Source organism: Marmota monax, unplaced genomic scaffold (assembly GCF_021218885.2).
Source record: "Marmota monax isolate L192 unplaced genomic scaffold, Marmota_monax_Labrador192_F-V1.1 WCK01_AAM20220418_F8-fsc00014, whole genome shotgun sequence".
In the NCBI taxonomy this organism is placed as follows: domain Eukaryota; kingdom Metazoa; phylum Chordata; class Mammalia; order Rodentia; family Sciuridae; genus Marmota; species Marmota monax.
Genome location: NW_026695222.1, coordinates 14,694,714 through 14,713,710, shown reverse-complemented (window position 1 = coordinate 14,713,710; position 18,997 = coordinate 14,694,714). Strand labels below are relative to the sequence as shown.

General features: G+C 57.9%; 3 protein-coding genes across 6 annotated transcripts; 1 reads left to right on the top strand and 2 right to left on the bottom strand.

Annotated features, from left to right (window-relative positions):
- Positions 1 to 577: 577 nt before the first annotated feature.
- On the top strand, positions 578 to 16,236 carry Necab3 (N-terminal EF-hand calcium binding protein 3). 4 transcript variants are annotated; one of them, XM_046433931.2, is made up of 13 exons: positions 578 to 742; positions 2,452 to 2,476; positions 4,174 to 4,282; positions 4,945 to 4,970; positions 5,162 to 5,259; positions 12,966 to 13,102; positions 13,342 to 13,460; positions 13,610 to 13,689; positions 13,787 to 13,840; positions 14,491 to 14,603; positions 14,743 to 14,820; positions 15,336 to 15,427; positions 15,523 to 16,236. In XM_046433931.2, the coding sequence occupies exons 1-13, from the start codon at positions 623 to 625 to the stop codon at positions 15,549 to 15,551; spliced, it is 1,080 nt and encodes a 359-aa protein (XP_046289887.1). In that variant the 5' UTR covers positions 578 to 622; the 3' UTR covers positions 15,552 to 16,236. The 4 variants fall into 4 exon arrangements, with proteins under 4 accessions (XP_046289887.1, XP_046289888.1, XP_058431669.1 ...); XM_058575686.1 differs by lacking the exon at positions 578 to 742 and adding an exon at positions 825 to 2,344 and having other exon boundaries at positions 14,756 to 14,820; XM_046433929.2 differs by lacking the exon at positions 578 to 742 and adding an exon at positions 829 to 2,344.
- Positions 4,642 to 9,024, bottom strand: Actl10 (actin like 10). The gene is made up of 3 exons (XM_058575425.1): positions 8,999 to 9,024; positions 7,797 to 8,056; positions 4,642 to 7,667 (listed from the first exon to the last, which is right to left on the bottom strand). Exons 1-3 carry the CDS (start codon positions 9,022 to 9,024, stop codon positions 6,496 to 6,498), a joined length of 1,458 nt encoding a protein of 485 aa, XP_058431408.1. The 3' UTR covers positions 4,642 to 6,495.
- CUNH20orf144 (chromosome unknown C20orf144 homolog) lies at positions 10,043 to 11,464 on the bottom strand. The gene is made up of 3 exons (XM_046433933.1): positions 11,193 to 11,464; positions 10,742 to 10,789; positions 10,043 to 10,464 (listed from the first exon to the last, which is right to left on the bottom strand). The coding sequence occupies exons 1-3, from the start codon at positions 11,320 to 11,322 to the stop codon at positions 10,043 to 10,045; spliced, it is 600 nt and encodes a 199-aa protein (XP_046289889.1). The 5' UTR covers positions 11,323 to 11,464.
- Positions 16,237 to 18,997: the final 2,761 nt, after the last annotated feature.

Sequence of the window (18,997 nt, the reverse complement as noted above, 5' to 3'; positions counted from 1 at the left end):
CTGAGGACTCTGAAAGTGCAGACAGTGTGGGGTCAGGACACTTGAGACCTGGGAAAGGGGAGAGTGACAGCAGCATGGACCTGTGTAACAGACCGTTGGGTGGGCGGTCTCTGAGCTGGCCCAATTTAACCCCTTTACATTCAATGCATCACCACGACTCCTATGGGGGCGTCCACTTTTACCCCCATTAGACAAACCTACGGGAGAAGACGACCCTTGGGTTGGCCGCTGACCCTCTGGGCCTTGCGTCCTGTGTTCGCGCAGCCCTCCCGTTCTGCTCTTGCGGTACACACCCGCGCTGGCTGGATCTGCTCGGCTCGGCCCGTCCCGAGTGGAAATTACCCCTTGGGTGGTTCCTCACTCCTCGGTGGCGCACCCGCGGGGAGGGTCCAGGCTGGACCTGGGCGCAGCCTGGGCTCCAGACGGGGAAACCGAGGCCCGGCGTGGCCGGCAGAGGCCAGTCCCGGGCGCACGGCGGGGGCGGGGCGGGGGCGGGGCCGCGCTCGCGCCGGCGCCAATGGGCGGGCGCCCCCAGCCCCCGGCCCGCCGCGGCGTCCGGCCCGAGGGAGCCTCGGCGGAGAGCGGCCGGCGGAGCACAGCCAGCCGAGCAGGCGGCTGCGCCATGGCGTGCGCAGGGCTGCTCACCGTGTGCTTGCTCCGGCCGCCCGCGGCCCCGCGGCCCCCTGGATCCCCAGCTGCCGCCGCCGCCGGCGGGCCCGCCGGACACGCGCTCTTCCAGGACGTGAGTGGGGCGCGGGCGGGGCGTCTCCCGGGCTCGCTGTCACTGTCTCCCGGCCCCGTCTCTGTGCTCCCGCATCTCGGTCTCAGTGCGTGTCTCCCTGACCCTGTCCCTCTCGCGATCTCTGACCCACCTGTCCCTCTGTCCCTCGTCTTCCTTATTCCGATCTCGCTGCCTCCGCGTCCCCAGTCCTGTCTTTTCATATCACTCCTTGTCTCTGCTCCAGTGTCGCTGTCCCTGCTGTCCCAAACCCCCAAACAATCTGTCTGGTGGGGGTGGGGACTGTCAACACAATTAAGATAGCAGTCACTGTCCCTGCTCTGTGGTGGCGCCTGGCCACATTAGGAGCCCTCTCCTGACCCTAGTAGTACCTCCAGAGCCCCTCTGACCCAAGGGCAAGAGGAGTCCTGCAGCTGGTGAAGGCTGCCCGCAGCCATCCTCTGTGGTCTGGGTACCACTCCATGGGGCAGCAGGTGGCCCTGCAGCCCCCTTCTGTGAGTATGGAGCAGCATTTCTGGGTCTCAGTCACTTCCTTTTACCCCTGTGCTCAGTCCCCATTCCAGAGGTCCCTACCAGTGGGAAAGACTGTACTCCTGCCCCCTCCCCACAACCCCCAGTGACTCAGCACCTTGACCACAAACAGTTCTGACTGAAAGCTGACCCTCCTGCTTCTCAGATAGGAACACCCAGGCCTAAGGGGATATGTCCATATTGAAGCAGGGGCATTACTGGGTGTGGCCCCAGGTGTCTTCTCAATTTAGCTCCCTGCCCATATCTCCATCTACCCACCCAGGCCCCATTGGGCTGCTGTGTGATCCCAACCCTGTAGCATACCTTCTCTGATTCAGGCTAGGCATTAGATTGATTCTTTAGACCCACTGACCCTGAGGAGATCATCCAAAGGGAGTGAGGACTTGAAGCTATGAGGGCTCTCTGTCCAGGTTTTGGTCTGCATCTCTTTTTTAGGCCTGCTGGGCTGCCCTTTGCTGGGCTTTGGGGGACCTGGAAGTTTCTGGTCCCTGAGAGGCTGTCTTACTGCCTCTGGTGCCTTTCGTCTCCTCTTCTCAGTAAATAAAATCTGCTGATCTTTGCCTCCCCACCCTCACCTCCCTTGGGCACTCACACACCTACCCACAGCCCTCACATAAAGTTGTCTCTGTGGGAAGCCCCGGCCCTGAAAGGGTTAACCCTAGGCTGCTCCTTGGGACACTAGTGGGAAAACTGAGGTATGGCAAAGAAGGGAATGGCCACTTCCTGCACAGGCATGCAGGGGACCGGCTCAGAGGACGAAGACTGGGGTGGACTGTGGGTGGCCAGAGTTGGGGTTCAGGTCTGGTTTGGATCCTTGGACTGCATCTTGACCCATCTCTGCACCTTCTTCAAGCTGGGACATGCCAGGGGCTGATGCATCAGACAGAACTCAGGCTGGCGTCCAGGTGTGGGAGGTGGGGTGCAGGAGCTGGCCTGGGGCACCCCATGGAGCCAGGCTCTGCAGGAGCAGGGAGCAAGCAGTGGGACCTGCTGTGCGCCCTTCCTGTGCCTCCCTTGTTGGAAAAGCACCTGCCGGCTGAGCTGAGCAGGCGGCTGGGGCAGGCTGAGCAGGAGGTAAGGCCAGGCAGCGGGGAGGCAGAGCAGCTGGGGCCCTGGGGTCGGGCGGAGCCTCTTGCTTCTTACCCCCACCCAGCTCCCACTCCTGTCCCTTTGTCCTCTAGGTTTTCCGCAGAGCAGACAAGAATGGTGAGTGTCGCTTTCCCTGGGACTCAGTGGTGAGTGGGAGTCCATCAGGGAGACTCAGGGGAGAGTTGGGGAATTGGGGGAGAATTTGAGTGGAGACAAATCTTGGGGGCCCTGAAACAGGGAGATCAAATCAATGCATCCTTCCCGGAGTAAGTGCTATTCCGAGTCAAATTTGGAAGGGAGAGCAGAGGGAGAGTGGTTTGGGTAGAGGCTGGAAGTGGGGGCTTGTTTTCACACAGTGCCCTAGCACAGTGATGGGTACTTCCGGTATGTGACCTGTGTTGCCTTGCAGCGCCAGCTGGATTGAGATTCCTTACCCATTTCACAGACAAAGGAGTAGAACCCTAGAGAGGGGAAGCAAGCTACCTGAGGTCACACAGCCTTTAATTGGTGGTGATGTGTGGTCCTAAATTCCCTGTGTGAGGGGCTTGGAAGGGTGGGATAATGGAGGCCCTGTGGGGTACTTCACCCAGATTTTTAGAGGTCTCGCTTTCCACGTGACTTACCATCTAGCTCCAGCGAGGGCTCAGAGGACACAATTAAACCCAGCCTTTGGGCAAGGATACAGTGGGGTCCAGTAACCTGAGTCAGCTCCTTCTGCCCCTGGTCCAGCCTAGCGTGCTATAGGTTTGCTGCCTCTAGATGGCTGGGAACAGCCCCCTGTAGTGACCAGCCAGTGGAGGGTCTGAGCTGAGGGGGCCATTTTGCCTGGAGCTCCCCTCCCTCTGGGTCTTTACCTACCTCCCACCCCCATGTTCCAGCCTCCTTGAGATGGGGTAGTGTCCCCACTTCTTGCTCCTTCTCCTTGGGTATTTTTTAATTGGTGGGAACCATTTGTCCCAACCCACTGACTGAGACACATGCCCTGCCTGGGTGTGGTGGCACATGCCTGTAATTCCAGTAGCTCGAGAGGATGAGGCAGGAGGATTGTGAGTTCAAAGCCAGCCTCAGCAACAGTGAGGCCCTAAGCAACTCAGTGAGACCCTGTCTTTAAACAAAATATAAAAATGGCTGGAGATGTGGCTCAGTGGTATAGCGCCCCTGATTCAATCCCCGGTATACCCCCAACCCTTCTCTCCCCACCAAAAAAGACACATCCCCCCTTTGATTGGGGCATTCCTTCTGGAGAGCCTCAGGCCTTACCACCCCTACTCCTGCTCTGCAGCTGCCCCTCCCCATTTATTAGTGACTCTCTACATCATTCAGGCCGACTCTCTGGCATCTTTGAACATCCCACTCAACTGCACCGCTTGGCTTACCCTGTCCCCCAGGGACAGCATTTCCTCCAGAGCCAGCCTGAAGCTTCTTACAGAGTCCACCTATTTAGGAAGATTTCCTAGGCCTCCCACTGGCTTCTCAGTGAAGGTTCTGGGTCCAGAGCACAGAAGTCCTTGTACCCAGGGTGAAGCTGACCAGCCTCAGGGCCAGACCCTCTGCCCTAAGTCCTCCCCAGCCAGATCAGGCTGTGATGCAGTTGTGTCCGGGATGATTTTTCATTTCCTCATTTGGCTAACATTTGGATCCTCCCCTGTTCTGGGGACTCCAGTCCTTTTCTCCCAGCAGTCAGGGGCTAAGCTCAGAGCCCATGGCACCTGGCTAGGTGGTTGTGAGATATGGGGAGGCCTTGAGGGGCTTGGACCTGGAGGCAGGGCATGATCTGGGCTCAGGGACACTGACGCTCTCCCTGCCCCTCCTAGATGATGGCAAGCTCTCATTTGAAGAGTTCCAGAACTATTTTGCCGATGGGGTTCTCAGCCCCGGGGAGCTACGGGAACTGTTCAGCAGCATTGACGGCTGTCCCACTGAGTGAGTGAGAGGGGGTGACTGAGCGTGGGTGGGTGCCAGGCCAGGTTGTCCCAGCCCACTTTGTCCCCTACTGCCTCCGTTCTTTTTGGAGGACTGGGGTGGGTAGTGGGAAGAAAGGTGCCAGGGTTTGGTGCCAGCTTTACCCCCTCTTCCAGCCTTGCCCACCACGCTGCTTTCGGCTGGAACCCCAAAATAGACCTGAGTCACCACCTGTGGCTCAACCCCTTCATTCCCGCTTCCTGCAGGAACCAGAGGCTGCCTGGGGACAGCTGGGCTCCGCCTGCCCCCACCCGCCTCCACCCAGGGGTGCAGGTGCACACACACACCCCTTCCCACATCTTCCCACGTGTGCTCCCACGTCTACACATCTTGGCAGGGCGAGTGAGCTCCTCCCAGCTTCCTCGCTCTGGTGCACACACATTGCACATGTATACGCCTTCCCTTCCGTCTCCTCAGGGTAAACCCCAGACTCTGGGCTGGCATGCGGGGCTCCCAAGACTTGGGCTGGACCCTTTGTCTGCAGCACTCCCCCCCACTCACTGACCAGATACCCCAAATTCCTTGTCAGGCTGAGTTGGGAGTCAGGGGTGGGGTGGGGACATTCCAGTTTGCCAGGCCAGGCCTCAGGGTCTGAAGGGTGTCTTTTTTTTTTTCCTCTGCAGCAATTTAGAAACAGAGAAACTATGTGGTGAGTAGGTGCATGTTTCCCAGGTCCCTGGGCAGGTGGATATGGTGAGGGGCTGTTGCTGGGTTCCTGATGGGACAGAAGGGGCTGGGTTCAAGATATGAGAACTGCTTGGTAGCTGGGGAACTCTAGGTGGCCAAATTCCCAATTGGGGAGCAGGGCTCAGAACCCATGAGCACCTCTTCTCCTTGCAGACTACTTCTCCAAACGCCTGGGTGTCTACCGGCCTGTGCTGGCTGCACTGGAGTCACTGAACCGTGCAGTACTCACTGCCATGGACGCCACCAAGCTGGTGAGTGGAGTGGCTGATGGTGGGTCCCCACATGGGTATCTGCTATGCTTTGGACACTGTTGTCATGGCTCAAGCTTGCAGAGCTTCTCCCACTTAGTGGCTATGCCTCTTTGCCTCTCTGGACCTCAGTTTCCTCATCTGTCTGTACTTTTTGTTGTGATAATTAAATGAGAATGAAGGCAGGGATTTTTGCATAGTTTTGTTTTCTTTGTTCCCAGCACCCAGAACAAGGCCTTGCACACAGTGGGTGCTTTAGACCTGGAGCAGTGTTGCTGGTTTTGGTTTTGGCCAGACATAAATGCTGGGAACTATCAAGCCAGAACCCAGTGGGCATAGGCTGGTTCATGGGGGGACAAGCTCATCATGCCCAAAGCCTGTGCTGGTGCATGGAGCCATGGGGTCTTGCCCTAAGGACATATGTGAATAGGCAGGTATGTGTGTGGCCATGTGTTTGTGTGCATGTGTGGACACCTTTGGGCACAAGTGTAAACGGTGCTGACAGCTAGGGCTCCAAGTTCTTGGAGAGTGACTTCAAAAAAATAAGCCACCCCTCCCTTTATGTATTCTTCCCTCTCCCCCTGCAGTGCTGGGAGTCAAACTCAGGGCCTCAGGCATATAGGCAGGCAGCCACCTCTCCAGTCCTGTGCTCCTTTTAAGAAATGTCTCCACTTCCTTTTGCCCCACAGCTCCTCCAGTTGGGGCTGAGTGGGGAGGAGCAGTGAGCAGCTCTGGGAGAGTGCCCGATCCTGCCTTTTTAAATTATTTTTTATTTTTCCTCTATTGGGGATTGAATCCAGGGCTCTGCACACATTAGGCAAGTGCTGTATCTGTCAGCTACATCCTCAGTCCTCTGACCCCACTTTATACCAAAAGGGAGACTGAGATTCCAGAGTTTAAAAGATCACACAACTAGGGACAGGGCTTCTACTGATTGCTTTCATGTGACATAGCCTTGGGCCTGGCCTTGCAAATGGATAGCTGGACTGACATTCTCTGAACTGGCAGTGGGTTGGGGGATTCAAACTGCAAGTCAATGTGAGGGCCCAGTGGGTCCCATCTGCCCCCTCCTGACCCAGAAAGGGAGTGGAGTTGACCCACCTCCACATGATGAGCCTGCCAGCTCCAAACACTTGACATTTCTTTATCTAGTCTCAAGGCTGATAGGACAGTGACTCAACCTAGAGCCAATGTCCTTGCAGTCCCCAGGTTGCACCACCACCTCCTGGCAAACATGGCTCAGTTGAACACTTCGTGCACCAGCCTGGAGCCACATTCCTGGTACATGGCGCGAGTCATCCAATCACACTGGAAGGAGCCCAAGGAGGCCACCATGGAGCCTCCAGTCCACACAGCTGAGCCACGTCCAGGGTTGGCCACCAGGCGGGGCCGTAGTGCGGGATAGCCGTGCCGCCGGCACTGACCCTCCAGCTCCAGGTCAAGGCGCTGAATGAAGCCAGGGAAAAGCGTGGAACCGCCGGCGAGCACCACAGTGTTGGCTAGCCCTGTTCGCAGTGTTGGGGGCATTTTCTGCAGTGCCTGGAAGGCCAGTGCAGCCAGTCCTGGCTCAGACTGGCCAAGCAGACACGGCTGGAAGATGGGTTCGGGGCAACAGAAACGCTCGCTGGTGATGCGCAGATAGCACCCCTTGCCCAAGCAGAAACTGGCCGGATGGTGGCGGGCAGGGTTACGGAGATCACCCTCGAAATCCAGCGACACATAGCAGCAGCGCTTCTTAAGCTGTGTGATGGTCTTGCGGGGCAAGGCCTGCACCCCGATGTTGGGACACGCTGTCACCAGCAGGTCTCGCAAGTAGCGCGACAAGGTGCTGCCTGCTACATCCTGCCGGAAAGTGGCCTTGTGCCACGAATGACTCCCATAGATGGGCGTGGCGTGGCACACGCCCGCGCCCGCTTCTACGGCCAGCCCGCTGAGCGCACCGGAGGAGCAGAGCGCCAGCAGCGCGGTGCTGGCCATGTGGCACGCGGGCACTGCCAGGGCCTCGAACAGCAGCTCAGCTGCTTTCTCGCGGTCCTCAGGTGGCGACGATGGCGAGTTGCTCACCAGCACGGGCCACTGCTCCGGTAGCACTCGCAGGCCGCCCACCAGCAGGCGCTGCCAGAGCCCCTCCAGCGCCTCCCAGTCCACCACCACGCCGTGCTTGATGGGGTGCGCCCGCGCCACGCCGCCCGCCAGCTCGCAGCCCAGCGTGCCTGGCTGCACGGACCGGTCCCAGCTGGGCACCAGACTGGAGCTCTTCAGTACTATGCGCGGCTCCTCCTCGCCCGCGAAGCCCGCCTTTGTGAAGCCCGAGCCCAGGTCCACCACCACGGCGACGTGGCCCAGGGAGTGCCGCCGGCGGACCCGGCGGCTACGGGAAGCAGACGCCACCTTCCGGCTAAGGCTCAGCCCTCCTCAGAGACTCGGCCGGGCCCCAGAGCCTGGTCCGCCTGAGCCTCCAAGTCCTAGTTTTTCTGCGCTGGATAATTGTCCCTCTCAGTCCGTGACTTCGTCCGCCGGTCGTGTGCCCCACTCCCCACCCTTCGGGCAGAGTGGCCGCCTTCTTTTCTGCTCGTGGCTCCGCCCTAGGCCGGAGGCCCCGCCCTCAGCTCCAGGGTCTACCTCTGCTCCCGCGGGGTCCCAGCGGCGGCTGGGTTTGGTTGTCCTGGGTTGCAAGCTCCAGGCTCCTCCAGGCCCAGCACTTCCTCGGGACTCGTCGTGGTCGCGCGGACCCGCCTCCTCAGGTCTTGCTGGGGTGGATGACGAGAGGGCCAGGCCAAATCCTTTGGATACTGAGAAACTGCTGGGAAAGCAGAGCTCAGGCAATGAAAGGCCCTTGTGGCAAGGCCATCAGGACATATATACCCCCGTGGGGATGCTGGAGTCCTGGCTAACCCTTAAGCTCCAGGCAGTCTCCTGGCACCTCTCGCCTGGCTTGGCTAAAGAAGTTTCTCGTTGTGGAGGTGGGAGAGGACCGTCAGAGAAGAGAACTTGTATTGGGCTCTTTGTGACCTCAGCACTGACTGAGCGTCTCTGGCCCCTCCCCCCAAGAAAACGCTGGACCTATCTTCCTCTTCTGTCCAAGCCAAGGGCAGCGGTTTGGGCATTCATGTTCTGGCCTCAGCTGCCCAGCACAAGGAGTCTGATTCTTTCCCAAAATAGCTGGATTATCTGCTCTATTCGTGCCAGATGTACGGCCCTTTCACTTGCTAAAGTTTTTTTTTTTTTTGGGGGGGGGGTACACGGAATTGAACCCAGGGTCACCCAACCCCTGAACCACATCCCCACCCCAATTTTGTATTTTTATTTAGAGACAGGGTCTCACTGAGTTGCTTAGCGCCTTGATAAGTTGCTGAGGCTGGCTTTGAACTTGCGGTCCTCCTGTCTCAGCCTCTTGAGCCACTGGGTGCGCACCACCAGGCAGGCCAACTAAAATAAGGATTTTATACTGAATCTTGTTTTATCTTATGGATACCAAGGATAAGGGTGAAATCAGTTTTCAGGAAGAGAGTCTGACCTCAGGGTTGAGGGGAACCAGGATGTGCAGTCTTTGTGCGGTTTTTATTCCTCTGAAGACTGGCTTTAGCCAGTCCACGTTCATGTAGAAATCATTGTCCCTTACAGCTCCCAAATTTCAGTCCCAGAGAAGGGGCTGATAAAAGTCAGCTTGGGCTAGTCACGCACACAGGAGTGCAGTTATCCTGACTGTAACCATCTGGATGGCAGGAGAGTCAGTTCTCACAATGTAGGGGCTGCTGTATGGGTCATGCAACCTCCTGTGATGTAGGCCTTCTGGAGGGGATGTCCCTTGTGTTGACAGTAACAAAAGTGTATCTGTAGCAGAAGCTAGACCTGTGGTGCTAGTGAGCTGGGCTACCCCCAAAGGGGGCTTTCTGAAATTGGTCACCAGTGTGGGGTAGGAAGGCAGGCTGCAGATATGGCACGCTGGGGTGGCTTTGGGGCCTGGAGCTGGGTTTGAGAACCAAGAGAGTGTGGTGAGGAGAGGCAGCCCAGATTGTGCTGGGCCTCTTGTGATATATGAAGTGAGCCTCACATGGAGACCACAAGTGCTGATTTGGCTAGAGCAGGGATGAGGGGGCACCACTGAGAGGCCCTCAGAGGGGAAGATAGAGGCTGGGGAGAAGACCTGCATAGTCCCAGAGCGCAGTGGAGAACCAGCGAGACTTAGGATAGACACTGTTTGAAAGAAGTCTTTGGTGAAATGTGAGAAGGGACAGTACAGAGTAGGGACAAGGGATGAATTTGAGGTGCCTTGGGAGTCATGGAGCACAATGGGGGTAGGAGTGATGGTCAGAGGCCCAGGGACCCCAGCTCCTCCTCCTGGCTGCTCCCACAGGCAGAATCTGCGTCTCAGGCTTCACCCATCTGCCTGGGGATCCTTGCTGTTCTCCCTGGGGTGCTGCTTATCTGCCGGGACCTCTCCCTCTGCCTGAGGAAGATTCCTGAATGCCAGGGACTCTTGGAGATGTCAGGCCTTTGCTGGAACAGGTCCTTCCAGCGTAGCCAAGACCGGATTTGCCAGAGTCCACCTACTTTGAGCTTGCAAGACCTGGCAGGGTCTGATTAGGGTCTGGAGTGTCGCCGGAAACCCTTGTGTCACAAGCAAGTGCCCCAGCTCCAGGCCATCGGCGGTGACTGCATCCCATCGGCTAAACTCTGGTTCACCCCTGCCCTTGTAGCCCGGGACAGAACCAGCAGACTCCAGAGTTGTTCTGCGCTCTTTATTGGGCTGGATCCCGGGGCCGGGGCTGGGCGGGGCCCCCGCTCAGGGCCTCGGGCGAGGGCAGCGGCGCTGCTTGCGGGGCTGCTCCTCGCCAGGGTCGCCCTCGCCGTTCGCCTCGCTCTCGGTCAGCAGGCGCGCGTACAGCCGCTGCCAACCCTGCGCGGCCTTGGCCCCGCCTCCGGGTCCGCCCCCCGATCCGGCCCCGCTCCCCGCGCGGCGCCCCTCCTCCTGCAGCCGCGCGTCCTGCAGCAGCAGCAGGACCAGGATTTTCTTCATCTCTCTCTCGCGCGCGCCTTCGCACGTCTGCGCGCAGTCGCCCGCCCCTCGCAGCATGGACGCCGCCGCCGGGGCGCCGGATGCGTTCTCACCCGACCGGCCAGGCCGTGCGCCAGGGCCTGCCGCCGCCGCCTCGGCCAGCTGCTGCCGCTTGTCCAACGGGAAAAGCAGCACGATCTTGGTCTTGGGGTGGGTGGGCGGGAGGGAAGGTCGCGCCTGCGGAGGAGCGCACCACCCTCTAGAGCCCGTCTCCTCCCAGGAACTGTTATATTTCTGGGACCTTTGTCATCTTGCCACGCGTGGGAGTGCGGGGACCTCATCGGGTCCTGGGAAGGCGCACCCGCGTGTCCCCACTAGAGGTCAGGGACCCTCCCCACCCCACTGGCTTGCCGGGACCCCGCCATCCCCTCTGGAAGCCCTCACCCGCCCAGACCGACCTACTGCCGGGGTCCCTGCCTCCCCTCCAGCCTTGATGCCTGGGGCTCTCACCCACCTCAGCCTGGTCAAGGGCCTCTCCCCAGGTGAAGAGGCGGAAAGTGGTATGTTTTGAGCCTGCGGTCTGGAGAGAGGGCACAAGGGAATTCCCTGTGTCACAGCCACAGTGGTACCAACGAGGGCTACTTCCCCATGCCTGACCTCCAGGCCCATTTTTGTCCAGGGTCGGGGGAACCCCACTTCTGTCCATCTTCCTGGGCTCACAGATCTTGTAGACCCTTCTAGGTTTTGGAACCCTTGCCCTCCCTTTTGGGCTTTCAGGACCCCCACACCCACCCATGTGGACTTCTGGAACCTCTGTCCTCTGGAGGGATGCTGTAACCCCTCTAGGACTTCTGCCTACAGGCCCACACTTAGAGCATCCCCTTCTGTCCAGGACTTCCTATTCCCACCCCCTACTTGTTCCCCCACCTCCCCAAACTCACACTTGGCTTCTTCCGCTGGAGGTGGCTGGAGAACTGTTTCCGCCGGCCCTTGTCCATGTCCGGTGGCCTCTCCTTGTGGGCCTGCTTGGGTGCTTTGGTCCTCTTGTGGGAACTGTTGTTTCCCATGGTAGGGCTGGTTACCACTGGGGGCCACAGCCCATGCTGCCTCTGCCCTGCCCTCTGACCTGGGGCCCTGCAGGGGGGTGGGGTATAGGAGGGAAGCTACATTGTGACCTCATGGGTGCACCTCACCAGCTGGACTCCAACCTCCTGCTCTCAGAACCTCCAGGTGAATCTGGGCTCCATTCACACTGTCTGTGACCTCTGACCTTGATTTCCCAGCTGTAAAACTGGGCAAATGACCATCAATGAAACAGTGCTTGTAAGGAGCTTGGTGGTGAGTGGAAAGGCATTTTTGTGGCTTGGCTTTGAAATCTGGCCCTGTCACTAACTAGCTGTGTGACCTTGAAGGAAGAAATCAACCTTTCTAGACCTCAATCTTCTCATCTGCAAAATAGGGTCGGTTATGGTTCCTGTAAATTGTTATGAAGGTTAAGTGGAATTATTCCTAGGATAGTGCCTGACACGGAGTGGGTGCTTGAGCCAGCTAAGTTTTTTGATTGCAAGTCACGGAAACTGATCAAACATCTTCAGCACCGAAAGGGAGTTCATTGGAAGGATTTCATGCAGACAGAAACACTAGCCTAAGAAAAATATGACTCCATCCCTCTTTCTCCAGGACTCCCGTCATGGGTGTGTGTGTGTGTGTGTGTGTGTGTGTGTGAGAGAGAGAGAGAGAGAGAGAGAGAGAGAGAGAGAGAGAGAGAGAGAGAGAGAGAGAAATAGATATGGGGCTGAGGAATTCTCAAGACATCTGTGACTGCTGGGTCACAAGTGGGCAGATTCCTTATTAGCAGTATATTTGACAAAAATGTCGACAGTTCTCCTGGTATTGAAACTCTTGTGCCGGGTACTGGGCCCAGTCCTATGTAGGAATTAACCGAGGGAGGCTCCCAGTAGCTCAGTGGGATGAGACTTCTCATTCCTGTTTTATAGCTGAGGAAACTAGGGCACAGGAAGGTGAAGGTGGTTGAGAAGTCTCTTTTGAGAATCCCAAAGTGGGTGGCACAGGGCCTGGCACATGGTCACACTGGGAGGAGGTGCTGGCCTGTGTGTGTGCCCGCTCACGCACAGGTATGTGTGTGTTGTGTACAAGTCAACAGGTTATCTTGTATTGGTAACTCCAGAGAGCATGTGGTGACCTTTGGTGGCAAGGTTGAATGAATGAATACATGTGTGGACACATGTAGATTGCAAGTTTGGGGCCAGCTGGGTCAATATGGGGCCACATCACACCATCATCTTGCACCATGTGCCAAATTAGCCCTTGGATGCCTGTGACCACCACTACCAGCCCCACCCTGTGTGATTATGACGGGGCCTCACTAGCCATGCTGCCCAAGGTGGTGGGCCCAAGAGGAAGAGGATTTGAGATCCAAAAGAGCCCAGCACCCCAGCTGCCAGCTGCTCCCTGTGGGCTGGCCTCACAAGTCCCAGCAGGAGAGGCCAGGGCTGGACAAGGAAGGGTCCAGGCCCTCCCTGCCCTGAGTCTCGGTGCCCCACTGTTTGGGCCAGGTCTGAAGCTCCCCCTCTTTACACTCCTCTGTTACCCGGATGGGCATAAGGCAGCCAACCAGGGAGGCGGCTCACCACTCGGAAATACCTGCTCAGGGCTCAAGAGATGCTGTCCACTTCCTCTCTGCCCCCAGGAGTATGAGCAGGCCTCCAAGGTGGACCAGTTTGTGACACGTTTCCTGCTGCGGGAGACCGTGGGCCAGCTGCAAGCTCTGCAGAGCTCACTGGAAGGAGCGTCGGAAACCCTGGAGGTCCAGGCCTGTGGCCTGCGGTATGTGAGGGCTCTGCCAGCCTGGGGTCCAGTGCATGAATGCCCATTGTCCCTGCATTCCAGACCCCTGGTGTCATCACATTCTATAGCTCCACATCATGGAGCCCCAAGTCTTGGGCAGGTGAGGAGGGGTAGCTGCTCTGAGGAGACCTTTGCCCACTCAAGCCTGGTTCTCTCTGGGAACCTGAGTCCTTGGCCCGAGGGTCTGGGAGCCGCAGGCTGACCCTCCACTTCCCCAGGTCAAGTGAACAGAATGTGGAAGTGCAGAGCAGGCCCTGTGGCAGCCGGCGGGCAGGACGCAGGGCCCTGAGGAACATCAGCCGGTCACCGTCCTGGTCTCCTGGTTCCTCTGACATAGGTGTGCCTGGGGTAGGGTGGGAGGCCTGGCTGCATGGGGTCCAGGGCAGGCATGGCACCTCTGTGTCCATAGTGCCTGCTCCTCCATTGCTCCAGTGGCCTCCCAGCCTCTGGGACCCACAGCTGACCCTGGCCTGGCCTCCACCCCAGGACAGAGCTCAGAGGCGGAGATGCAGTGGCGGCTCCAGGTGAACCGCCTCCAGGAGCTCATAGACCAGTTGGAGTGTAAAGTGAGTGGCCCTGTGGTCAGCACCCTTGGGGAGCATCCCTGGCATCCACCCAGGCACACTTGCCAGGGGCTCAGCCCCCATTCTGTGTCCCTTACAGGCCCCCCGGCTGGAGCCCCTGCATGAAGAGGACCTTGCTAATGGTCCTGACTCGGTGAGCCTGGGCAGAGGAAGCTGCTGGATGCTAGGGAGTAGGGGTGCTCAGGAAGTGAGGGTTTTATGGAGCCCACCCTCTGCTCTCATATGTGCCCCATTCCCCAGGTCTGGCCAGCAGGTGCTGGGTTCTGGTCCTTGCTATATAATCCTGCAGAAATCACTGCCTCTCTAACTGGACACAGTGGCACATGCTGTAATTCTAAAGACTCAGGAGGCTGAGACAGGAGGATCACAAGTTTGAGGCCAGCCTCAGCAATTTAGCCAAAAGGGGGAGGGGCTGAGGATATACTTCAATGGTAGAGTGCCCCTGGGTTAAATCCTACAGAAAAGAAACCACTGCTCTCTCAGTGTTAGCTTTCGTTCACTTATACTTCTGAAAGTCACGTCTGGGGCAGTGGATAGAAACTGAGGGGGACAGTGGGTAGAAACTGAGGGGGGCAGAAGAAAGTGGTGGCATTCTGCAGAACAGGGGGACAATGGTTGGGTTAAGGCTATGATCTTGGAGGATAGAGTCAGAGACGCCAAGGGGCTTGTTGGCGGCAGGGACATAACCCCAGTGTGAGCCAGTGGGATGGGCCCAGGCCAGGAAGGGCAGAGTCCTCCCCCTGGGCCTGCCCTACTCAGCTGACCAGATGCCTCTCTCATCAGCACATCCTCGTCGCCCAGAGGCAGGTGCAGGTGGCAGAGGAAGCCCTGGAGGACTTCCACCGGGCCCTGTGCTGCTACGTGGACTTCACCAGAGCCCAGAGCCACTGTCTGCAGTGAGTCTCTGCCAGCTGGTGGGACAGCTGAGGTGGGGCGGGGGTGCATGAGAGGGATATTGGGCTGGGCGTCCTGGGCGGGGTCCTGTGAGGCCTGGCGCGGTGGCCCTGGCCTGGCCTGGTCTCTCTGGCGCCACAGTGTATCCGCTCAGAAGCTGCTGGGCAGCGCCTCCTTCAGCCTGTACGAGTTCTGGCGGGATGAAGCCTCCTGGAGAAGGTACGTGGTCCTCTGCTGGCTGACTCTGAGGTGGCCTGAGCGCCAGGTCCGCCTTCAAGCCCTGCCCTCCCAATCACTGGAGTGTGACCTCAGTTGAGCTACCCAAGCTAGCTGAGCCCATCGCCTCCATTTTAAAATGGGGGCAATAGCAGTCCAGCCTCCAGGGGCAAAATCCGATGTGTAAGGACCTGAATGCAGAGCTGAGGAGGGAGAGCTGGAGGCCCCCTCCCAGAGCCTCTCTCTCACACACACACCAGAATGCAATGCCAGGTACACAGGAGGCGCTCAGTGAGCAACACTGTTGCTGTGTGCCACGTGCACCCTATACGGGGCCTCATACATTCAGTGAAGCAGACACTCTGACCTCCTCTACCGAGGAGAGTGAGGCCCAGCCATTATGGGAAAGGTCAGGATCTAAATCAGGCAGCAAAATGCGGTGGGGGGACCCAAGAGCAGGTGACCCTGATCCTGGAGCAGATGGATTCAGCCTTGGTCCCCTCCACGGCTGTCCCCAGGCACCAGCAGTCACCCTGCAGCAAGGCCTTCCAGCGCATCCTCATCGACCACCTGCGGGCTCCAGACACCCTCACCACCGTGTTCTTCCCAGGTGGGCTGCAGCCCACAGAGTCTCCACAGCCCTGGGACCCCCCCGGGGGGCAAGGGGCCCCTGATGGCTCCTGACCCCCGACCTCTGACCCACAGCCTCCTGGTGGGTTATGAATAACAACTGAGCCTGACCTGCTTAAGCTGAGGACCCTGAGGCCCTGCCTGTCTCCTTCTAGAGCCTTCTGCACTGGTCAACTCAACACTAAAACCAAGGATGCTGCTTTCTCCTGGAAGCCCCAGGGCCTGGCCCGCTGGGGGAGGCTCAGCCCAGGGATCGGGGACTGGGCTGCTTGCTATTTACTTATTTATTAGTGTGAATTCTGGTCCCCTCTGCCCCTGCGTTGTTGTGATCAGCCAGGTCCCTTCCCTCTCTGGCTGCCTAGTGGCGTCCTGCTTCCTTCCTGCTGTCTTGGGGCCAGGCTTCTGCTCTTCCCCAACCAGCAGCAGAACCAGGGCTGAGCTCAGGGACCCCCAACCCCCCAAACCTCAACCCCTGAGGTTGGGCCAGATCAGTATATGGGGTAGGGACTTGGGTGTCCCCATCACCCTCCTGGGCCAGCACCAGACTTCCATCCAACACCTGAGGCTACACCACGGACCTCTGGAGGAACCTGGGCTGGTCTGCATATAATTTGCATATCATTTGCATGCTCACAACCCATCCATTCTCAGGGCACTATGGGAAGCCCCCAAGGTGACCTTGTCAAGTAGCAATAATTTGGGCTTAGAGTCACCTGCTGTCCCCAGAGACTTCTGAACCCCAGCCCACGACCCCAGCACAGAGGCAATAAAGGCAGTAGTCACCTCTCACGTTGCCTCCTCTCTCCTGCGTGGTGATGGGATCCTGCGCCTCCCTGACCAGAAACTCAGGGCAGGATACCTGTCTTCAAAATCGGTCCATTCCAAAAAAAAAAAAAAAAAAATCGGTCCATTCCAGACTGGGAGTGCAGCTCAGTGTGAAGTGCTTGCCTGGCATGCCTGAGGCCCTGGATTGGATTCCCAGCACCAAAAAAAAAAAAAAAAAAAATTCAGTCCATTCCTGTAGCAGGGATTGGTGGTACACACCTATAATCCCAGCTACTCAGGAGGCTGAGACAGGAGGACTACAAGTTTGAGGCTACCCTGGGCAGAACTTAGGGAGACCCTGTCTCAAAATAAATTTTAAAAAGAACTGGGGATGTAGCTAAGAGGTGGAGTCCCTCTGGGTTCAGTCCCCAGTGCTAAAAAAGCAAATACCCTCAGCTGATTCCTGTCTGGAGTGTCGCACCTTCAGAGTGGATGCTTCACCAGAGCTGGTACAGGTTTTCTTGGTCCAGGCCCCTGTGTCCTTTGGACCCTGGCTTTGGGGCCCTGCCTGGGAAAAGGAGTGACATGTTCCAAAATCCGATGGGGTTGTAGCTTTACCCCACAGAGACTTCCCAGGTCTCAGAGACTTGGCCGGATTTCTGGGGAAGACCTGGCCTGACAGGACCTCCTCTGCCAGGCTTGCCACCACCACTGCCACCTGACACAGCAGATCCAGGAGGATAACAGCCAAGTCACAGAAGGACCAGTCACAGAGGGACCCCTTTGGTGGAAGGGACTGGGTAGCAGGGATTGGTGGTACACACTCCCTATAAATGGGGAGGCGTGTGGCATCCCAAGAGCATAGGATGCCATCTGACCTGGTCTGGGGTCTTGGGGTCAAGAGTTTTCTAGGCAGACCAAGAGGCTCACCTGGGCTTTGAGGGGGAGGGGCGGGGGCCCCCTAAGCTGAGGGAAGCCCAGCAGCGGGCTGAGGCCAGGGACAGGGGAGTGAGCCGGGTGCAGCCGGGGAGGCAGGGCCCCAAAGGTGCTTCATCCTGAGGAGGCCATGGGAGGTATTGAGCCAGGGTTGGTAGCTGGGGGGCTGGCGTTTTACCAGTGTTCCTGAAAGCTGCTGATGTCAGGTCAGATGGTACCGGCTCCGGGGACTGCACCCCGCCCCAGCAGCCTTCCCTATAGTTCCTCCCTAACAGCTCCTGAGGGTCAGTCTCTCTACCAGCCTGGCTGCTCAGGCCCAAGACCCATTGTGTAGGGTTCCTGGTGTCTCCTTGGTCAGTGCCAGGCTACCCCCGACCCTGCCCCGGCTCCCAGTGGCTCCTAGAACATGTCGCCAGCATCTGTGCCACACACGGCACCGGGTTGGCTTGGGAGGTTTGCTCCTCTCCGATTTCAGTGTCTCCTTGTTAGAGAAGCCAGTCCAGGGGAAATCATCCTGCCCTTGATCCTTGTTGTAATTTCACAAATAGTAGTGAAAACAAACCCTTTAAACTAGAAAATCTGTCACTGCCAACTGTGAACAACCTGTAGCAGTGCCTTCTTGGAGTCCCAAGCACCTTATCAGGTTTCTGAGTTCACAATTTTTTTTGTGTGTGTGTGTGGTACTGGGGATTGAACCCAGGGCCTTGTGCATGGGAGGCAAGCACTCTACCAACTGAGCTGTATCCCCAGCCCCATTTCTCTTGGCATCCAGGATTGAACCCAGGGGTGCTTAACCACTGGACAACACCCCCAGCCCTATTTTGTATTTCATTTAGAGACAGGGTCTCCCTGAGTTGCTTAGCACCTTGCTTTTGCTGAGGCTGGCCTTGAACTTGTGATCCTACTTGTGATCCTCCTGCCTCAGCCTCCCGAGCCACTGGGATTACAGGCGTGCACCATGGCACCCAGCACAATTTTCTCTAAGACAATGCAGTCCTCCCTGCCTTACTGAAAGCCTGGAGCTGTTGGAGGACACTGTAGGGCTGGCAAAGGTCTTGGCCCTTGGGGTGGGGCGGGGCAAGAAGTGCGTTGTGCAGGAGGACCCTCAGTATAAGGATGTGAGTGAGTCCAGGCCCAGGAAGTTTCGATGCTGTGTGACAGGTAAGGGGAGCCAGATGGGAGCTCCTGGGTGCGGGCAGTCGACACAGGAGGCTGGAGTCACAGTCACAGAAAAACTCACTTCTGAGCTGGGGTCAGGGCAGTGGGGACACAGAGTGGGTCCCTCTGATGCCCACCTTCTCGCTGTCCCCACTGTAACACACACAACCTGCAGCAGTGGCTTCACTGAGTAGGCTTCCGGCTCCACTTTGAGCCATTCCCTGTAAAGAAGCAGGGGAAGGGGGCTCTCAGAATGTTGTCATGGTGACCATGTTCTTCTGGCCCAGACCCTTCCATGGCTTCCACTTTCTTCAGCATGAAGATCAAGTGTGGTTTTTTCCTGGCATTCAAGGCCAGTGAGCCCCCCTTCCAATCTGTGTAGCCACCTCTGCCTAAATCACTCAGCCCGACTAGGCCGTCCACAGCCTTGGTCACTCCCTGCTTAGGCCCCTGTCTCGCTTATGTCCACCACCCACACCTCCCCAGCCTTCCATCTGTAGGTCAGATGCCGCAGTCTGGCTGGGCACAATCAGGAGCCACTTGTCAAAAGAAACTAACTTTATTTTTAGAACCACACACGCCAAACAAAACAGCCTCTCAGGAAAAACCCTCAGAGCCTCAACTGCCACCACCGGCTTTCCACAAGCCTCTCTCTCCCACACAAGCTTCTCTCCACCTCCCACAATCCTCC

Excerpts from the sequence above, each read along its gene's own strand:
- Necab3 (XM_046433929.2), top strand. The coding sequence starts at position 2,144 with ATGCATCAGACAGAACTCAGGCTGGCGTCCAGGTGTGGGAGGTGGGGT. Across the intron at positions 4,283-4,944 it reads ATTGACGGCTGTCCCACTGA|CAATTTAGAAACAGAGAAAC; the intron begins GTGAGTGAGAGG and ends TTTCCTCTGCAG. Across the intron at positions 13,103-13,341 it reads GTCCAGGCCTGTGGCCTGCG|GTCAAGTGAACAGAATGTGG; the intron begins GTATGTGAGGGC and ends CCACTTCCCCAG.
- Actl10 (XM_058575425.1), bottom strand. The coding sequence starts at position 9,024 with ATGACCCATACAGCAGCCCCTACATT. Across the intron at positions 8,057-8,998 it reads CATACAGCAGCCCCTACATT|TTTCTCAGTATCCAAAGGAT; the intron begins GTGAGAACTGAC and ends CTTTCCCAGCAG. Across the intron at positions 7,668-7,796 it reads GCGGCCACTCTGCCCGAAGG|GGCTGAGCCTTAGCCGGAAG; the intron begins GTGGGGAGTGGG and ends GTCTCTGAGGAG.
- CUNH20orf144 (XM_046433933.1), bottom strand. The coding sequence starts at position 11,322 with ATGGGAAACAACAGTTCCCACAAGAGGACCAAAGCACCCAAGCAGGCC. Across the intron at positions 10,790-11,192 it reads GCGGAAGAAGCCAAGTGTGA|AGGCCCTTGACCAGGCTGAG; the intron begins GTTTGGGGAGGT and ends TCACCTGGGGAG. Across the intron at positions 10,465-10,741 it reads GAGCCCCAGGCATCAAGGCT|CCAAGACCAAGATCGTGCTG; the intron begins GGAGGGGAGGCA and ends CGCCCACCCACC.